We start from the raw sequence: 20098 nt of genomic DNA, 5'->3' as shown, positions 1-20098 counted from the left end.
CATACAATTTCATTTCAATTGATTTATGTCTAGAGGCTAATTTCATAAGATCATGGCCTGATCACAGGGTGGGTACAGTCACGTCCACATGCACATTTTTCCTGAAACCTCAAGGGGGGGGGGCGGGTTAATCAGGGCAGGAGTAGAGTTTACACAAAGGTCATAGTGGTCCTTCCTGGAACACTTGCAATTCTCCCAGTCACAGTTGAGTGCATCTCTTAACAGAGATCTCTTTACATTGTTACATTGTGGCAGGGGTGGTTGAATAATGGCTGAGTCAGGTTGCCCTTGGAACTAGTTTTCTTTTTAGTTCCTTATTCTCCTGGGGCTTGGGGGGTGTAAGCCTGAAGGGTTAGGGTCTTTCACATGGTCTATTGTTTCCATTGCTGTGTTAGATTTTTTTTCATCTGTGACCAAATACCCAAAAGAAATTCAGAGGAAGAGTAGATTCTGCCTTAGAATTCCAGAGGTTTCCATACTTGGCCAGCAGTCACTCTTGTTTCTGGGCTCATGGCATGACAGGACATGGGGGGGGGGGGCAGGACATGGAGCAGTCAAGCTCTTCACTTCGTGCCATCCAGGGAGTAGAGCAACAGGAAACGTCAGGGCCGGTAAAACACAGCACAACAAAACGAAGGCTGACCTCCTTACTCAAACAGGCCCAACTCCTATTTGCTGCCCCCTTCCAACACCATCGTATTAGAAACCCTTGATGGGTTTATATTATATTATATTATATTATATTATATTATATTATATTATATTATATTATATTATATACCCTTAATGGGTTTATAATACAATGGTATTGTAGGCTGGTTAGGTCAGAGCCCTTGAATCCATTCGTTTTCGAAAACCCTCAACCTACGAGTTTTTGGGAGGACATCTCAAATTCAAACTATAACAGCTGCTGTGACCAAATTCCGTCCAGCGTGATGTGAAGTGTCACTTTGAAGCTTCGGTGAAGCAATGCTGCTGGTCTTGTGATGAACAGGAAGCAGAGAAGTAAAGGAAGGGGCTGGAGTCCCAGGATTCCCTTCAGATGACCTTTATTTTTTGGTAGGGAGCTGAGCAGAGGCTTCAGGCATCCTGGACACGCACTCGACTTCTGAGCCACAGGCCCAGTCCTGAATAATCTCTTTAAAAGAATACCCCATTTCCTCACTTCCTTTTTATTACCTTTTATTTTGGGGGTGTGATGGAGTGAGTAAAAATCCCCTCCGCCCAGGCTCATATATTTGAATACTTGGTTCCCAGTTGGTGGAACTGTTTGGGAAGAGTTAAGAGGTGTGGCATTGCCAGAAGAGGTGTGTCACTTGGGGGTGGGCTTTGAGGTTTTAGAAGCCCATGCCATTCCCGGTGTGCATCTCTCTCTCTCTGCCTGGTGGTTTTGTCTCAAGATGTCTCTCAGCTACTGCTCAGTGCCATGTTTGACCGCCTGCTGCCATGCTCCCCACCGTAATGGTCTTGGACTCGAACCCTCTGAAGTCATAAGCCCCAAATTAAATGCTTTCTTTGCAAGTTGCCTTGGCCATGGTGTTTTAGCATAGTGATGGAAAGTAACTAAGACAGTAGTGGGCGGTACATTCATGGTGCGCACTGGGAAGTCAAAGGAGAGACGTTTGGAGTCGTTTCTCTCCTTCGCCATGTGGTCTCCAGGCATGGCAAGTCTTCTTCTTGCTAACCCCCAACTTCCTTCTACTAAATCTCATTTTTTTTTCCCTCCCACTTTGGTTCCCCCGATGGTGGTATTGTAATTACCTGCTCATAGTAGGTTTTAATCAACATTATTGGGTGTTCTAGCTAGTATACTAAAACATAAAAGGAAATACAGTGTGTAAGGAATGGAAAGGCAGAAAAAAGCTAATGGTATTGAAGTTTTAGTTCTGGGTAAGAGAGAGTGTGCATGCTTTCATTACCTTTGCCATTACATTAAAAATAGCTATAAAATGTGGACAATATGCAGCATATAGCAACTGTTGGACAACTCTGAAGAGCCACTCCGTGATTATGGAAAGAACATCAGAACTGACCTCATCTTAACGCAACTCACAACTCAGAATCATGTTGTAGTGAAGGTAGAGAGAAAAGTATGACTTATTTATTTATTTATTTATTTATTTATTTTTATTTTTATTGGTTTTTCGAGACAGGGTTTCTCTGTGTAGCTTTGTGCCTTTCCTGGAACTCACTTGGTAGCCCAGGCTGGCCTCGAACTGAGATCTGCCTGCCTCTGCCTCCCGATTAAAGGCATGCGCCACCACTGCCCGGCTTTTACTTTTTTGGGGGGGGGAATTTATTTAAATTAAATTGATTAAAACTTTAAGCAAGGGACTAGAGAGATGGCTTGAAGGTTAAGAGCACTGTCTGCTCTTCCAGAGGACTCAGGTTCAATTCCCAGAACCCACGTTGTGAATTGCAACCATTTGTAACTCTAGTTCCAAGGGATCCAATAGCCTCTTCTGTGGGTACTGAATGCATATTGTTCAAGTACATACATACAGGCAAACACTCACACACACAATAATAAATAGATCTAAAAATACTTTACATAAACTCGGAGATGAATAGAACATTTCCCACCTATAAAAGGTCTTCTATGAAAAAGCTGTAGCTGATAGACTAATATCAAAGATTGCTGTAATCCCTCTGAGAGAACAACTCAATCTTAGCCCTGCTTAACAGTGCTAGAAGTCTTAGTGGGATCATTCAAGGAGAAATGAAAACAAATTGGAAGGGAAAAGCTAAGAATGTGTCTTTTTACAAATGACATGGTTGTCAATGTAGAAAATCTTCAGAGTCTACAAAGATTTCTCTAATTAGTCATTTTAGCCAGAATATAGAATACATGGATAATAAATAGTTATATTTCTGTACACTAGAAATAGTACTATCAGCCGGGTAGTGGTGACCCACGCCTTTAATCCCAGCACTCAGGAGGCAGAGACAGGCAGATCTCTGTGAGTTTGAGGTCAGCTTGGTCTACAGAGTGAGATCCAGGACAGGCACCAAAACTACACAAAGAAACCCTGTCTCGGAAAAGAAGAAGAAGAAGAATAAAAAAGAAAAAAAGAAATAGTACTATCTATAATTGTTTCAAAAATGAGAGAGGTATAAATATAACATGAGAATGGGGCCAGCAAGAACTATGAAATACTGATCGGGAAGTCAAAGAGACTGAATAAACAGAGATATATACCATGTCCAGAAATTGGAAGGACTCAACATCATATACATCAATTCTACCAAGACTGATCAATGTATCTAAGGCAAGGTGAAAAGATGAAGTAACACAAATAACCTAATTATAGTTTTGACAAATAAGAATTGATTATAAGGAACCATATTTCTTAATTACACTACTTTTTATATTTTGTTTTTTCAAGACAGGGTTTTCCCTGTGTAGCCCTGGCTGTCCTGGAGCTTGCTCTGTAGCCCAGGCTGGCCTCGAACTCACAGAGATCCTCCTGCCTCTGCCTCCTGAGAGTGGTAATCAAAGGTGTGCACCACCCCCACCCAGCTTCTCTAATGCTACCTTAATCAAAACAACATAGTATCGTTTTGACACACAAGAATTGACAAACAGATCATTGAAACAATCTGAATAAAGGGTCTAGAAACAGGCCCACATATATACGGTCAATTGATTTGTTTGTTTGTTTACTTTTGTTTTTGTTTTTCAAGACAGGGTTTCTCTGTGTAGCTTTGGTGCCTGTCCTGGATCTCACTTAGTAGCCCAGGCTGGCCTCGAACTCACAGATATTCTCCTGGCTCTGCCTCCTGAGTGCTGGGATTAAAGGCATGCGCCACCAATGCCACCCAGCAGCCAGTCAACCTCTTTCAATTAATTTTTATAAGTAACTTTTTTATGAAATGGTACTGACATAAGACAAAATTAACTATTTCAAAGTAAACAATTTAATGACCTTATATTCACAATGTTATATGACTATCTATTCACCAAACATTTAAAATTTTAATCATCTGTAAAGAAAATTCCATACTCACTAGAGAGTTATCTCACACTTGCAATCATAGTTGGTGACTGGAGATCTCCTACTATTCCCACCGACAGATATGATTTTCTTGTTCCAGCTGCTTTCCCTCAGTGCTGAGTTTTTGAGGTTCATCCACCTGTAGAATGTATTAGTAATATTCCATTCTACTGATGTAATATAATTTGCTTATCCTTCATCTATTGATACATTTGAGATTGTTTCCACCTTTTAGCTATTATGTATAATAATAATGCTTCTGGGAGTGTTTGCTTGAGTGCCTGTTTACAATTCTTTTTACTACATGTAACAATTCCATATTAAAAACTGCTGAACTGGTGGGCTGGAGAGATGGCTCTGCGGTTAAGAGCCCTGGCTGCTCTTTCTGAGGTCCTGAGCTCAATTCCCAGCAACCACATGGTGGCTCACAAACATCTCTAATGAGATCTGATACCCTCTTCTGGCCTGCAGACAGAACATTATATACATTATAAATAAATCTAAAAAAAACAACACCAAAAAAAAAAAGCAAAACAAAAAAACCTGCTGAACTGTTTTATAGTCCCACCAACAGTGCGTGAAGTTTCTGATTCTCTATATGACTGGCAATTACTGTTTTCTTATTTTGTGTTTTTTTTATAGCATTTTATGTTTTATTTCCCCATTCCTGATATGTCAAACATCTTTCTGGTGTTTGTTGGCTGTTTCTCTGGTGTTGAAGAAATTTCTATCTAAATCATTTGCCCATTTTTTTTTTTTGGTTTTTCGAGACAGGGTTTCTCTGTGTAGCTTTGTGCCTCTCCTGGAACTCACTTGGTAGCCCAGGCTGGCCTCGAACTCACAGAGATCCACCTGGCTCTGCCTCCCGAGTGCTGGGATTAAAGGTGTGCACCACCACCGCCCGGCGCCCATTTTTAATTTTATTACTTTTATGTTTATAAGTTTTATATATTTTGTCTACATGTATGTCTTTGCACCACTTGTGGGCCTAGTGCCCTTGCCAGAAATGAGCATTAGATCCACTGATCCTGGAGTTACAGATGGTTATGAGCGACTATGTGGGTGATGGAAACCAAACCTGGGTCCTCTGCAAGAGCAGAAAGCACACATCACCACTGAGCCATCTCTCCAATTCCCAGTTTGCTTACAAAGAAAGGAAAAGAAAGGAAGGAAGAAGGAAGGAAGAAGAAAGAAAGAAAGAAAGAAAGAAAGAAAGAAAGAAAGAAAGAAAGAAAGAAAGAAAGAAAGAAAGAAAGAAAGGCAGGAAGGGAGGGAGGGAGGGAGGGAGGGAGGGAGGGAGGGAGGGAGGGAGGGAGGGAGGAAGGAAGGAAGGAAACCTCAGTATTCCAGGCTGGCCTTCAAATCAGTATGTAGCTGAGGATGGCCTTGCACGTTTGATGCTCCCATTTCTACCTCCCAAGTCAAGGGATAAAACTGGGCTATGTCCCCAGCCCCTTGGCTAATTTTTAAGCTGAACTGTCATTTTACATGTTAAGGGAACTATTTTCTGGATATTAAACCCTAACTCATACATGAATATGTAAGCAGTCATTTTCGTAGTCATTTCTTTTTAAAATTTGTTTTTGACTGTATTTATTTATTTATTTATTTATTTGTGTACCATAGAGCACATGTGGAGATCATAGGACAGCTTGAAGGAGTTCCACCATGCAGGTGCGGGGTATCAAACTCGGGTTTTTAAAGCTTAGGTGGCAAGCACATTTACCCCAGAACCATCTCACCAGCCCTACACTTATATTCTCTCTGTCTCTCTGTCTCTGTCTCTCTCTCTTTCCCTCTCTTCCTCTCCTACCCCCCCCCCCGTGTGTGTGTGTGTGTGTGTGTGTGTGTGTGTGTGTGTGTGTGTGTGTTAAACACACATGCATGCAGTTTCTCCTGGCTGCTGGACTTCCTGTAGCAGGAGTTACAGGTACGTGCATGCCTCCTGATGTGAGTGCTAGGAATAGAAATCATCTTTTGCACAGCTCTCAACTACAGAGCCATCTTCTGGTCCTTATTCTTAATTACTCTTGATAGAATTTACAGCATAATGCTGAATGCCAATTGGGAAATGGACACCCGTATTATTTCCCTGAATTTACCCAGAAGTTGTTTAGGCTTCTGGCCAATCGACTGCAAGCTGGAGGTTCCTACAAACCCCTTGGGTCCAGTAATGTGCTAGGATATCTCATGGAACTCTTCCATTTGTCAGCTTATAAGGATCTTAAAGGATGCAGGTGAAGAGCCAGATAAGGACACATACAGGGGAAACCTGGAAAGTTTCTGAGTGTCAGAGACATTTTGCCATGGAGCTGGGAGTGTACTATCATTCCAAAGCATAGATGTGTCCACTGACCCTATCCTTAAGGTATTGTTGTATAGATTTCTTCTGGTAGGCATGACCAATTGTAACTCAATGTTCAGCTCCTCTTTTCCAGGAGTTTGGGGTCCAGATGAATGTTCCAAGCTACTACTTCTCTCTCCTCCTCCAATTTTTCTTCTTCCTCTACTTTAAATATATTTTGTAGTTCAGGAACTCAGGAACGCAGGGCTTTGCATGTGCTAGACAAGCACTCTACCACAGAGATAAATCCCCCGTCATTCTTATTTATTTATTTATTTAGAGGTAGAAAGAGTCTCACTAAGTTATTCAGGCTGATTTTGAACTCTCTCTATGGTTCTAGCTGGTCTTGAACTTGTGCTTTTCCTGCCTCATCCTTCAAGTAGCTGGGATGAAAAGTTTGTGCCAACAGAACTATGTTCTACACTTCTAATTAAAGGCTTGGCCTACTTTTTGTCTTAGTTACTGTTCTATTGCTCTGAAGAGACATCATGACCAAGGCAATTTATAAAAATATTTAATTTGAGGCTTGCTTACATTTTCAAAGGATTAGCCCATGATCATCACATTGGGAAGCATGGCAGCAGGCAGGCATGGTCCTGGAGCAGTAGCTCAGAGTTCACATCTGATCCAAAAATTATAGGCAGAGAGGATGGCACTGGGCCAGGAGTGGGCTTTTGACACTTCAGCCCCACACCTCCTCCAACAAGGCCACACCTCCTAATCCTTCCTAAACAGTCCACCAACTGGGACCAAATATTCAAATATATGAGCCTATGGGGGCCATTCTCACTCAAACCACTACAGTTTTCATGCAGATTATCCATCCTAACTTGAGCATTTGTTCTAGAGAAGTAAAACATATTCACACAAAAGCTAGAACATGAATGTCCATAATAATTGTATTAATAATAAAGAAAGGTGGAACACACCCTAAATGTCATTCAATAGATGAATATTTAAATATACTGGTACATCTATTCTATGGAATACACTTAGTAATAAAAACAATAAACAACTGGTACATGAAACAAGTTGGACAGATCACCTCACAGTGAATTATACTGAGTGATAAAAGATAGGTACTACGTGGCTCTACTTAAATTATGAAACAAAAAAGAATTATAAGTGACTACTAAATTATTAGAAGTAAAGTGATTAGGAATCCAAAGCCAGCTTCATCTACATGGTGAGTTGCTGCAAGCCACAAGAATATATTATAGAGATTCAGCTGTATATATTAAAGCTATACCTAAAAAAAGTCAAGGAATTTTTCTAGAGGGAATCCATTTATCAAGGGATATTTGATGTTATTCAGCTTTTAATATTCAGCTTTTTCTTGCTATGAAATTCTTGTGCACTCATATACTACTAGGCCATATAATAAAAGCATAAACTTCTCAGACATACTGCTGATCTCCTAGGTAACAACCCTACAGAGCCTAGGAGACAGGTGAACTATAGATGCATAGCTTTGTTTCTTATGCAAATAAAGCTCAGATCTTCCTTTCCTAGATGGGTAAAACAGCCTTCCAGAGCAATTGACTCAAAACAAAGGAGATTTTTGCATCTCCAGGTGGAGTGAAAGGTGGTGCAGGATTCCTGGTCTGAGCAGAGTTGTGTGAGAACAAGGCATAGTTTCTGTAGATGGTAAGGCAGACTGGCTCAGGAGAGGAGAAGAGGGAGGAAAGATGGAGGGTGTAGGAACAGAGGACAAAGATGAGATTGAGAGCATAAGAGCTTAGTTACTATTAGGCTATGAGAGGACAGAAAAAGAAGGGACAGAGAGGAGCTGAATGTGAGTATGGAGATAAAGCTGTATAGATAGAATTTTGTCTTAGAGAAATAACGTAATGGATGAAAGAGCATGGTGTACATAGATTCCTTTCTCTCAGATAACCCCACACCAGACGTAATGTCTTCCCCAGGACTCTGGGAGGAATCTTCTTAGGGAAGGCCCCTGGGAAAATTCTGATAGTGAGTTTGAAGTCAGCCTGAGCTACATGAGACCTAGTCAAAAATAAAAAAAGGTGATAAAAGACAACTCACTAAAATGGGTGTGGTGATAGCAAATAGGTACACAGTGGTTTGTACTATTTCATCAGTTATTGGGCAAATGTAAACTTAAAACAGGATGAACTATGTGTTATAATGGCCATGATTAAAAACTGCAATACCAGATGTTAGAGAAGATGCAGAACAGCTGGAACTGCTGTACACCTCTGGCAGGATGTAGAATGACTGTCCTTGTGGAAATCAGGCTAACAAGCCTCCTATACAGTGAGCCATACACATGCATTGATCACTGCTGATCGTCACAGTACGAATCTGAAAGGCCTTTATGTTAAAGCTATGTAAAAGCTAATGGGTTTGGGGGGAATGATTGGAACTTGAGGATGCCAAACTCATAGTGGGTTAATCCATCAATTACTTCACAGCTGAATAGGCTTAACTCTAGCTCTGGGCATCTGATATCCTCTCCTGGGCTCTGTGGGAACCTGCATTCACATGTGCATACAGCCCCCATCCCATTTACCTATAACTAAATGTTTAAAAATATTTTTAAAAGAAAAAAATTAACCACTACAATGTGTCTTTTAAAACAAAATGAAAATACAGTGGACAGGGCATTTGAGAGTAAGAGCAGAAGGGACGCAATGACACAACACTGTTATGATAAACAGAAACATTTGCAAGTGCAAGACATTGTGTTTTATCGAGGTACATATCGTAGTAGGACTTTCTTGTGGTGATTACTCTTGGGGATGGCCAACTCCCAAATAATGACACTTATTATTAATTATGAAAGCTTGGACTTTAGCTTAGGCTTATTTCCAACTAGCTCTAATAACTTAATTAACCTGCTTCTATTAATCTATGTTTTGCCATGTGGCTTTTTTTACCTCGCCTCCATTGTATATGTCTAACTCCCTCTGTCTCCCTGGCATCTCTCTTGTGCCTAGATTCATCCCTCTGAGTTCCTCTCTCTCCTGAAGTCTCGTCCAACCTCACCTGCCTAGCTATTGGCCGTTCAGCTTTTTATTAAACCAATCACAGCAACACAGCTTCACACAGTGTAGAACAAATATCCTACAATAATGTATATATTTAAATGCTGATACACCAAACACAGTCCATGGAGTAGATACCCAAGAGTGGATACAGAAGAATGAGAGTAGAAATTGGAAATAAGGTTGAAAAGGTAAATAAAATAATAATTCACTGATAGAAGTCCTGTCATGCAGAGAACAATGACAGTGTACACCGGATTCTCTACAAGTGTCATATTATTGAATTTCCTGATGATGGACATAGACATTTTCCAGTTTCTTCTCAATTATGGACTCTAGAGTCAAATGAACCTAATTTTTTGTTTTTCATCAGAGTCTGTCTATGAAGCCCAGGCTGACCCAAAGCTCATATTCTTCCTGCCTCTGCTTCCTGGGTGCTGGGATTATAACGTGAACCATCAACGTGTGTATGTGTGCATGTAGAGTATGTGTATGTCTTCATATGTGCATACAGGTACATGTGTATGCAAGTGTAGTGGTCCAGAAGTTTTCTTCTTCGGTTGATCTTCACCTTAGAGTTTGGGAAAGTCTCTCATTGAATCCGGCACTCACCAACTGGCCAGACTGATTGGCCATTGTGCTCAGGGATCTCCCTATCTCTGTAACGCTTTCCCTCAAGGTCATAGCTGAACATAACCACACTGGATTTTTTTAACTTTAAAACTTCATTATTATTATTATTTAAGTTTTGAGACAAGCTCTATCTTTGTAGCCCTGGCTGTCCTGAAACTTGCTATGTAGACCAGGCTGGCCTCAAACTAATAGAGATCCACCTGCCTCTGTCTTCTGAGTGCTGGGATTGAAGGTGTGTGCCACTATGCCCAGTTTAAAAATTTTTATGGATTTTTATATTTCTTTCATTTTTTTAAATGTGTATAAGTGTTTTGCCTGCATATGTGTGTGTGTGTGTGTGTGTGTGTGTGTGTGTGTGTGTGTGTGTGTGTGTGTGTATACCACATGTGTGCCTGGTGCCCACAAAGTCCAGAAGAAGACATCAGATCTCCTGGATTTGGGGTGGCAGATGGTTGTGAGCCACAATGTAGGTGCTGGGAACTGAACCTGGGTCTTCTGGAAGAATAAGTGCTCTTAACTGCTGAACTATCTCTCCATCCTCCACACTTGACTTTTTGTTTATTTGTTTGGTTGTTTGTTTGATTGGTTTGTTTTTCAAGACAGGATTTCTCTGTGTAGCCCTGGTTGTCCTGGGCTCTGTGGATCAGGCTGGTCTCAAACTCACAGAGATCTGCCTGCCTCTGCTTTCTGAATGCTGGGATCAAAGGTGTTCATCACCACCACCCAGCCACACTTGGCTTCTAATGTGGGTACTGAGGATATGAACTCAGGTCCTCATTCTTCCATGGCTGACACTTTCTAAAGGAACCATATCCCCAGCCCTATAGACTTTCTTTTAATGACTCTGTCGCTAGCCATTTGCCTTTAGATAAGTTACATAGAACTGTCCGGATTTAGTTCCTCTTTTATACAAAGGGCTGAAAGATGCTTATTTGGTGATTGTGATCATGCTTGCTAGCTACTGAGCACATGTTTGACAGAAGAAGCTGACAGGTATTGCTTAGCATTCTGAGATGCTGCAGTCTGCACACCGGACAGTGATCCCGCTGGGCAGGGGTCAGGCTAATCTTATTTATGCTATATTCCTCCACTGTACATTTTTAGCATTTTTCCTCCTGTAGTGTTGAGGATTGTCTCCGGGACCTTCCACAGGCAGGGTAAGTCTGTGTCACTGAGCTGCATCCTCAGCCCAGTGTCCATTCCTTGAATGAATGAGGTTTCTCATCTGTTTGTGGAGTAATTTAATTTCTATAACAGCTAATAACTTAGCCATGTTCCCAGTTACATCCCAAAAGTTTCTGTAGTGGTGTCAGAAAATTATTGCTTTTCCATGGCACAGTACATGTGTGTAAGTTTCCTGGTCCTGACCAAAATCTCAAAAATACATCTCACAGACAGGAGGACTTGTTGGTGCCCTAGTGAGAAAAGCCTTCACTGGGCAGGACCTACTTAACACCAGGTCAGACACAGGATTCCGTTATGCTTTGTCTGCTTCTCTGTCAGTGGGGTAAGACATCTGGCTCCCTTTGCCATATAAAGTATTTTTAAGAAATAGCTTGAAAAAAAGAAAAAGAAACTGTATGTAATCACTAATTATTTATGGGACACAGTTCTTCTTTCCAGCTCAATTAGTTCTCTGTGTTTGGGGAGAGAGGTCAGATGAAAGACTGAGCTGGTTCTTCAGGGACACCTCTTTCCTGTATTCTGGCCACACAGGCCCTATGTGCTAATTGCCTGGGGCGGGGGTTGTATGGATAAGGGGGGACTGAGGCACCCCGCCTCTTGGGTCCTTTAGTATCAGCCCCATGAGTCAGGCCTCTGGGTGGCAGATCCAGGCTGCTCAGAAGGTCAAGATAAATGTCAGGTTAAAAGCCAAGAGCTCCGTGTAGGAGCTCTGTGGACAACCCGCACTGAGCTTTGAACTCACACGCTGGTCCTCTCCATCCACTGAGCACCAGGCAGAAGAATGGGGGATTCTGAAATCACAGGTAGAGTTCTGCAGGCAATCCCTCAGCTTATTATTGGAAAATCCAGAGTATAAGAGAGACAAAGGGGGGGGGGGAGATGCGGGAAAACTGGTAGGAGAGAGCAAGAGTGATAAAAGTTTTTAAATAGGCTGTGTTGTTTCCTTTAGGAGAAAGGTTAGAGGTATAGAGGTGCATAACTAGGAGGAGAGATATAAAAGAAAAGTATTTGAACTGAAAAGGAAATTTTTAACATGGCTCTGTTCAAAACCCTTTAGCAAAAATCATCCATAGACAATTGGGAAAGAATAAAAAATAATAGCAATAAAACACACACACACACACACACACACACACACACACACACCTCATCATAGTCCCCTTTGGATTGTAAAGCTGGCCCTGGTTACAGAGTCCTCTGGCAGCAAGAATCAAAGGTAGGGTGCTGAATCTCCTGGCAGGCCCGTGGCTGGGGGAAAAGAATGTTTGCTGTGTTAGCAACTGGACTCTCAGAATGTCCAATCACAGCTTCTCCTAAGTCTCAGTCCGTTGTTATAAAGCAGGAAGCATGCTCAGCAGCTTGGGTCTTTACAATCCTATTATAGTAGTGAAGACATTCCCAGGACAAAGAGAACACAAAACCTTCCATTACCCATAACATCTGGCCTCTCTTCCAGGACTTCTTCCTACTCGCTTCTCTAAAAAGTATGTTCTCCATTTCCCCTTCCAAATATCAAATCAGGAATGACCTTCTGAGTAAGGAGTGCTAAAGCTACACACAGCAGACCCGCTCAGAACAGTCCTCTTGCCTGCTTCTCTTTGGGGACACCCTTTGCAAACTGCTTACAGTTTAACCTGGAGATTTCCTGAAAAAGCAGGCCTATCTTGCCGTCTGCATCCTGAGTTTTCAGTGCTGAATGTACCTAGGTATCTGATGCACCACCGTGCATTTAGCCCTCTACCTTAAAACAAACAAACAAACAAACAAACAAACAAAAAAACCCAGAGTTCTTAGGACTGCTACATGGGCTAGCTCAAGCTCCCTTCAAATATGATTTTAAAACTTACCTTTATTTTATGTATACGGATGTTTGGCTTGCATGAAAGTATGTACACCACATGCATGCCTGGTGCCTGCAGAGGTCAGAAAAGGATGTTAGAACCTCTGGAACAGAAGTTACAGATGGTTGTGAGCCACCGTGTAGGTGCTGGGAATTGAACCCAAGTCCTTTGGAAGAGCAGACAATCCTCTTAACCACTGAACCATCTCTTTAGCCCCAACTTTTATTTATTTTGGAGAACACATTCTACTGTGTGCATGCGTAAGTCAGAGAACAACTTGTGGGCGTAGGTCCTTTCTACCATGTAGGTCCTAGGAATCAAACTCAGGTCTTCAGGGTTGGCAGCAAGGCCTCTACCCACTCAGCCTTCTTGCTGACACCAAGGATTTTATCATCCACTGTAGAATAAAATACGAATTTTAATGAAACTTCACTAATCTTCCCTTCCAAATAGACTGACTCCTTTAACTACCCATTGTAACTGTTGGTTAAATTTAAATATTAAAATGGAAATGTTACTTGGGAGGAGTCATTTCTTTGAGTTTACTATTAATAATGAACATATTTTTCTTTTATTGGTCTTAAACTGATCTCTTTTAGGACCCAGACTCTCCCTTCTCTAAGATTTAGGGAAGAAAATGAATGTTTCCTCTGTTTAATACCTAAATCTTTCTATTTATAGAGTGATCAGTATATAAAGTGAGGATATGATGGCTCCAAGGTATGGTGAGGGTGAGCGTAGCCAGAGGCATCCGGGAGGATCCAGAACAGGGAGAGAAAGTAGACTAACCATGGCCATGAATCTACCCGGCCATGAGAGGAGAGAGATGGGGTGGAGGGAGGAAGAGAGAGAGAGCAAGAGGGTGAAGGGAGGGCATGGCCTAAACCGCCAGGGTATACAGGAACCAGAAGAGGGGGAAGGGAAGCCGGTGAGCCGCAGAAGTTTAGGTAGGGGCAGGGTGAGAAGAGCCACTAGTACCCAGGGAGCTGGAGGCCAGCACGGTTTGCTAATAGACACCACGGTAGACATTTCCCCGGTTTCTTTTGGACCTGACAACTGTTTGCTTTCTAATGCAGACTTCATTCCTTCTAGAAAAAAAACAATCTTGTTTTGTTTTGTGATTCCTGCCTGCCTTTCATTCATAATAGTAATGTATTTTGAAAGACACATATTCATTCTGACCAATTAAAGATAATATTAACTTAGACTAGGTTATTCAAAACAGTCAGGTTCAAGTTAGCTATTTGGAATTATCACCATCATCCATTTCTTAAATAAATAAAACATTTCTAAAATAAATAAAAATAAGACACACTTTAAAACTCTAGTAGTCCTAGGAGTACAGAATTAGGTTGGTTGGTTAGGTGTTTGTTTTTGGTTTTGTTTCCTTCCTGATACTGGGTCTCCCCAGTGCAGTCTAGCCTTGACCTTGCTAGGTAGATACCAATGACCTTGAACTTCTGACCCTCCCACCTCCATCTACCAAGTCCTAGGATTATAGGCATTTGCCATGACATCTGCCTAGGGTTTTTTGTTGTGTTTTTTATTTCGAATGGTTCCACTACCGTTTGACTTGGGATAATGTCAGTGCAACCTTTGGACTTTGACAACGTGCACCCACATTCAGGATAACTTCTGCACACAGGAAAGCCATGCCCAAATGTCAGACTTGGTGGAAGCTAATGCACAGGTGGGCAAAAGAGAGTTGTGAAGTTTAGGAAAAGAAATGGGCAGGAAGCTGGGGAAGGGGGAAAGAACAAAAAAATGCAAGGTCCCATGTTGTCCCTCCTCACTTCCTGCCCCTCTGGGAATAGAACCCAGGAATTTGTGCTTGTTAGGCAAGTACTTTACCACTGAGCTACACTCCCAACCCCAAGATTCTTTTGAAGAAATAAATCTTGGCTGCTTCTCTCAGCATGTAACACTTATTTTAGATTCATTTTTATTTTTAATTGTGTGTGTGTGTGTGTGTGTGTGTGTGTGTGTGTGTGTGTGTGTGTTGATATTGCTGGCATTCTGAACTGCCCCCCAGGGCCTGCCCAGCATCCTGATGTCATCCTACATGAAGTCCCCTTTAAGAGGAAAAAACTCCTCCCCCCTACTTCTCTCTCTCTCTCTCTCTTCTCTCTCTCTCTCTCTCTCTCTCTCTCTCTCTCTCTCTCTCTCTCCCCCCCCTCCCTCCCTCTTTCTCTCTCTCTTCTTCTCCCCCTCCCTTCCCTTCTCCCTTTCTCCTTTAATAATAAAACTTTCCACGTGGGTGCGGTGCCTGCCTGGTGTGAGTAAGTTTCCACTGTGCCCCCTTGGCCGCCGCTGGCATGGCACCTTAGTTCAAACCTGCCAAGGCCTCTCCCACGCCATTTCACAACAGCTGTGTTCATATCTGTGCAGGTGCCCTCAGAGGTCAGAGAGGACGTCGGACCCTCTGGAGCTGGAGTTGGAAACAGCTGTGAGCTGCTCCTATGTGGCATTTCAAACTAAATTCATCAACAGACAAAGGCAAGGACCATCTATAGTTCATGTTAGCTATTCCTAAAAATTACATCTATCCCGACGGGTCCTGTACCCTGTGCTTCTGTGACTAAATACCATAAATGGCACATCCAGGCCTAGGATGTAGATCTGTTGTTTAGCATGCATTCGGCTCTGGGTTCAAGCTCCAGCATTGCATAAAAACCACACATGGTGGTACATGCCTGTGATCCCAGCACTCAGAAGGCAGAGCAAGAGTTCAAGGCCATCTGTGATTATATAATTTTAGGACAACTGGGCTATATAAGACCTTGTCTCAGATGGGCATGGTGGTATATGACTTTAATCCCAGCACTTGGGGGGCATCCTGGTCTAAACAGTGAGTTCCAGCACAGCCAGAGCTACACAGAGAAACCCTGTTTCAAAAAACAAAAAACAAATAACCACAAAAAAGACTTTGTCTCAAAAACAAAACAAAAAACACCCATAGTGCATCCTTTCCAAAATGGAGAGTTCAATATTACCCTCACTAGGCTCTTCCTAAATGCAAATAAGTCTGGATTAATTTAACACTTCCAGATTAGAGCCAGTCATAGGAGTCCATGCCTATAATCCCAGTACTGGGAGGTAGAAGCAGAAGGACCTAGAATTCAAGGCCAGCCTTGGCTACATGATGAGGTGTGGACAGCCTGTGCTACATAAGACCATCTCAAAAATAAACAAAATAAAACACTCCCAAATTGGAAGGAAACCAGGAACCAAAAGAAAACACCCCATAAGGGAGAGGGAAAAGGGCCTGATGAACAGGGTTACTGGAGGTAACCCTGGAGGTACACTTCCCTAGCCCAAGACTTTGTTAAACTCAGGCCAGGAATCTAGTCAGTCTGGTATTTTCTTTTGAACTCCAGTAGCTTCCCCACGCTAGCAACAGCCTATCCTTTTCCTTTTCATCTGTATCTCAAGGCTGAAACTGCTCAGTAGGTGCAGAGTGGAGACCGGAAGGAGGTAGGACAACTCCTGAGCAGCCACAGTCACAGTCCCCACAGCGGTGACGGCAGGGAGCAGGACCCATCAGCTCCTCCCCCGTGCAGCAGTAGATACTTCAACAGGAGGGTAGGAAGGGAAGCCTCTGGAAGAACTTCCAGAGAGTCAGGATGGATAACTTAACCCCTCAGTTCTCTTAGAAGAAAAGGAGAAGCAATCCTTTTCCTAGTGTTAGACGTGGAAGGCGCTCTGACACTCTGTCATCCCTGACTCGCTAGAAAGGCTCCTCTGCTCACCTCAAAAGCAGTTTTTAATAATTCCTTCCCTGCGGCTGGAGAAATAGCTGAGTGAGTCAAGTGTTCTCTATATGAACACGAGGCCTAAGACTGAGCTCCAGTACCACGTGAAAGAGAGGCAGGTGCGGGGACGCACACTTGGAATTCCGGCACTGGGAGAGTAGAGACAGGCGGGTCCCTGGGACGTGCTGATTGGCAAACCTAGCCTCATCAATAAGCCCCAGGTCTCAAAAATAAGATAGAAGGTATCTGAGAAAGAATGACACCTGAGGTTGGCCTCTGGCCTCCAGATATGTGCTTACACACACACACACACACACACACACACACACACACTCAGAAACCCTGTCTCAAACAAAACAAAACAAAAATCCAAAATGGCTTTGTTTGTGTGGGTGCTTTGCCTGCATGTATATGAGCACCACATGCACGCAGTGCCCACGGAGGGCAGAAGATGGCATCAGATCCACGGGAGCTTGAGTTACAGATGCTTGTGAACCACCAGCTGGGGGCTAGGAATTAAACTCTGGTCCTTTGGAAGAGCAACCAATGCTTTAGCTCCCGGCCATCTCATTGTTTTTGTCATTTGATAGACACACGAGGAACTTTCCAGACCAGGACTTTTAACTTGAGAAGGGAGGACTATCAAAGAGAGAGAAAATACGTTTCTTTAAAGATTTTATTTTTTGATAGGCATGGTGGCACATGCCTTTAATCTCAACACTCAGAAAACAGGCACATGGGATCTCTGTGAGTCAAGGCTAGCCTGGTCTACATAGCAACTCCCAGTCTAGCTAGGGCTGCATAATGAGGACCTGTCTCAAAAAAGAAAAAAAAGGACTTTATTTTAAATGATGTATATAGGCGTTAGGGGTGGAATGTTCACATAAGTGCAGCTGCCAGAAGAGGATGTCAGATCCCCTGGAGCTGGATTATGGGCTATTGTGAGATGAGGGTACTAAACCTAACTCGAGTCATCTACAAGAGCAGTAAGTGCTCTTAACTGCTGAGCCATCTCTCCAGCCTGAGAAAGAAATTTATCAGAAACGTCTAGAGAGATTTTCCAAATTCAGTGTGTTTCCCCCATCAGAGCATAGAAAAACTGCTGAGGGAATTTGTGTTTTGAGAATGTCTGTATCTAATTCAAATCTGCCAGTTCCCCTCTGCCCTGCCATACTGTTGCTCTGAATTCTGTTGTCTATCTTCACAAGAGACTCATTCATCTCTGTGCTAGGTCCCTTTTGACATCCCAACTCATCTGACAACCAGGGATCACATGAAAGCTTGTGCCCGGAAAGGCTCAATTGGTACTTAACTGTGGAGCCTGAAGAACATTCTGGATGCAGATTGAGCAGTAGCTGCCTCTTCCCTTGCTTTCCCCCCAGCAGTTTTCCAGAGCAGGCTACCAGTGACTCCAGCGATGGAAGCAGACAGCAACAGCTCCTCTGGGAGCTTCATTCTGATGGGGATATCTGACCACCCGCAGCTGGAGATGCTCTTCTTCGCAGTCATCCTCTCCTCTTACCTGTTGACGCTGCTTGGGAACTCAACTATCATCCTGCTTTCCCGTCTGGATGCCCGGCTCCACACACCCATGTACTTCTTCCTCAGCAACCTCTCTTCCTTGGACCTTGCCTTTACTACCAGCTCAGTGCCCCAAATGCTGAAAAATCTCTGGGGGCCAGACAAGACCATCAGCTATGGTGGGTGTGTAACTCAACTCTATGTTTTCCTTTGGCTGGGGGCCACTGAGTGCATACTGCTCGTGGTGATGGCATTTGATCGTTATGTGGCAGTTTGCCGGCCCCTGCACTACATGACCGTCATGAATCCACGGCTCTGCTGGCTGCTGGCTGCTATCAGCTGGCTGGGGGGCTTGGGCAACTCTGTGATTCAGTCAACATTCACTCTGCAGCTCCCATTTTGTGGACACCGGAAGGTGGACAACTTCCTGTGTGAGGTACCCGCCATGATTAAATTGGCCTGTGGAGACACGAGCCTCAATGAGGCTGTGCTCAATGGTGTCTGCACTTTCTTCACTGCTGTCCCACTAAGCATCATCCTGATCTCCTACTGCTTCATCGCTCAGGCAGTGATGAAGATCCGCTCTGTGGAGGGACGTCGGAAGGCCTTCAATACCTGCCTGTCCCATTTGGTAGTGGTCTTCCTCTTCTATGGCTCGGCTATCTATGGGTATCTGCTTCCAGCTAAGAGCAGTAATCAGGACCAGGGCAAATTCATTTCTCTCTTCTACTCTGTGGTCACACCCATGGTGAATCCGCTCATCTACACTCTAAGGAACAAAGAGGTGAAGGGGGCCCTGGGAAGGCTGCTGGGGAAGGGGAGAGACGCCAGCTGAGGAGAGAGCCGTCTTCTTTACCTCTGCTGCCTCTTTGCCCTGCATTCTTTTTCTTCTGAGAAGCTCTGTCCTCGGCAAAGTCAAGGCATGGTCCTGACAATACTACACTTTCGGAAGATGGTTAGTGTTATTGAGACGTTCTGTATTTATTTACCAGAAATTTACTGTGAGCTACAGATAACAGGGTAGATATGTACTGTTGCGGGTCCAGGGGTTATTGACCTAGCCCAGACCTATTTCACTGTCTCTGTCTCTGATGTCCATGTTTATTATAACATATTTCTACTGAATTTTTTACTTCCTAAGGAAAGAAACATGAAGTTTCTTGGAAAATTTTACTATAATCCCATGAATTCAGACCCTGCATTATCAACTTCGGATGAAAATAGAATTCATCTTTATATCTTTGCCATCCATCATCTTGATCCAATTCTCTGTCTAGTCTCAATACTACAGGCTAACTAATCATGCTTCCTACTTCCATCACCTGATTACCCTCTTCTGTATGTCCACATCCAAATTTGCCTTCTACCTAATGCAATAATTAAAGAGAAAACTTAGGCAAAGCCATTTGCCTTTCAGTGCTCACCCAAAAGGCCCTGAATTGGCTTTACTTAAATAATTCCAGCTAACAGCCAGAACCGTCGGGTTTGCTATGAGTCTGGTCACTGGATTGTCAAATATGCCAAATTATCCAAGTTTAGGAGCCCAAGGGTAACCCATCCATAAAGCATGTCCTCTGCTTCGAGTTTCAGTCTTCTAGCACCTCTGTTCCAGGGACCCAGCGATTAGTTTAGGACAAAACTTACCTCAAGAAACTTATATATTGGAATCGTAACACCTATATGGCTCTTCCCATTACTAGAACAGCCAAAAGCGTCATCTGCCATCACAGTTCACACACCTGTGCCCAGACAGAAGCCAGGCTAATGTGGGACAATCGTGTAGCAGCTACATTACCAGGAAAAAGGGAAGTCCATAGGT

The 20098-nt window shown here is 43.0% G+C and overlaps 1 protein-coding gene across 1 annotated transcript; it reads left to right on the top strand.

Moving 5' to 3' along the window:
* The first annotated feature begins 18150 nt into the window (after positions 1–18150).
* LOC114710625 (olfactory receptor 15) lies at positions 18151–19114 on the top strand. The gene has a single exon (XM_028894823.2). The coding sequence runs from the start codon at positions 18176–18178 to the stop codon at positions 19112–19114; it is 939 nt and encodes a 312-aa protein (XP_028750656.1). The 5' UTR covers positions 18151–18175.
* The last annotated feature ends 984 nt before the right edge of the window (positions 19115–20098 follow it).

The sequence above is a fragment of the Peromyscus leucopus genome, chromosome 8b (assembly GCF_004664715.2).
Source record: "Peromyscus leucopus breed LL Stock chromosome 8b, UCI_PerLeu_2.1, whole genome shotgun sequence".
In the NCBI taxonomy this organism is placed as follows: domain Eukaryota; kingdom Metazoa; phylum Chordata; class Mammalia; order Rodentia; family Cricetidae; genus Peromyscus; species Peromyscus leucopus.
Note: the sequence above shows the minus strand (reverse complement) of the source record. Positions and strands in the feature narration are given on the sequence as shown.

What these genes read in the sequence shown, in the direction of transcription:
- LOC114710625 (XM_028894823.2), top strand. Translation starts at nt 18,176, where the DNA reads ATGGAAGCAGACAGCAACAGCTCCTCTGGGAGCTTCATTCTGATGGGG.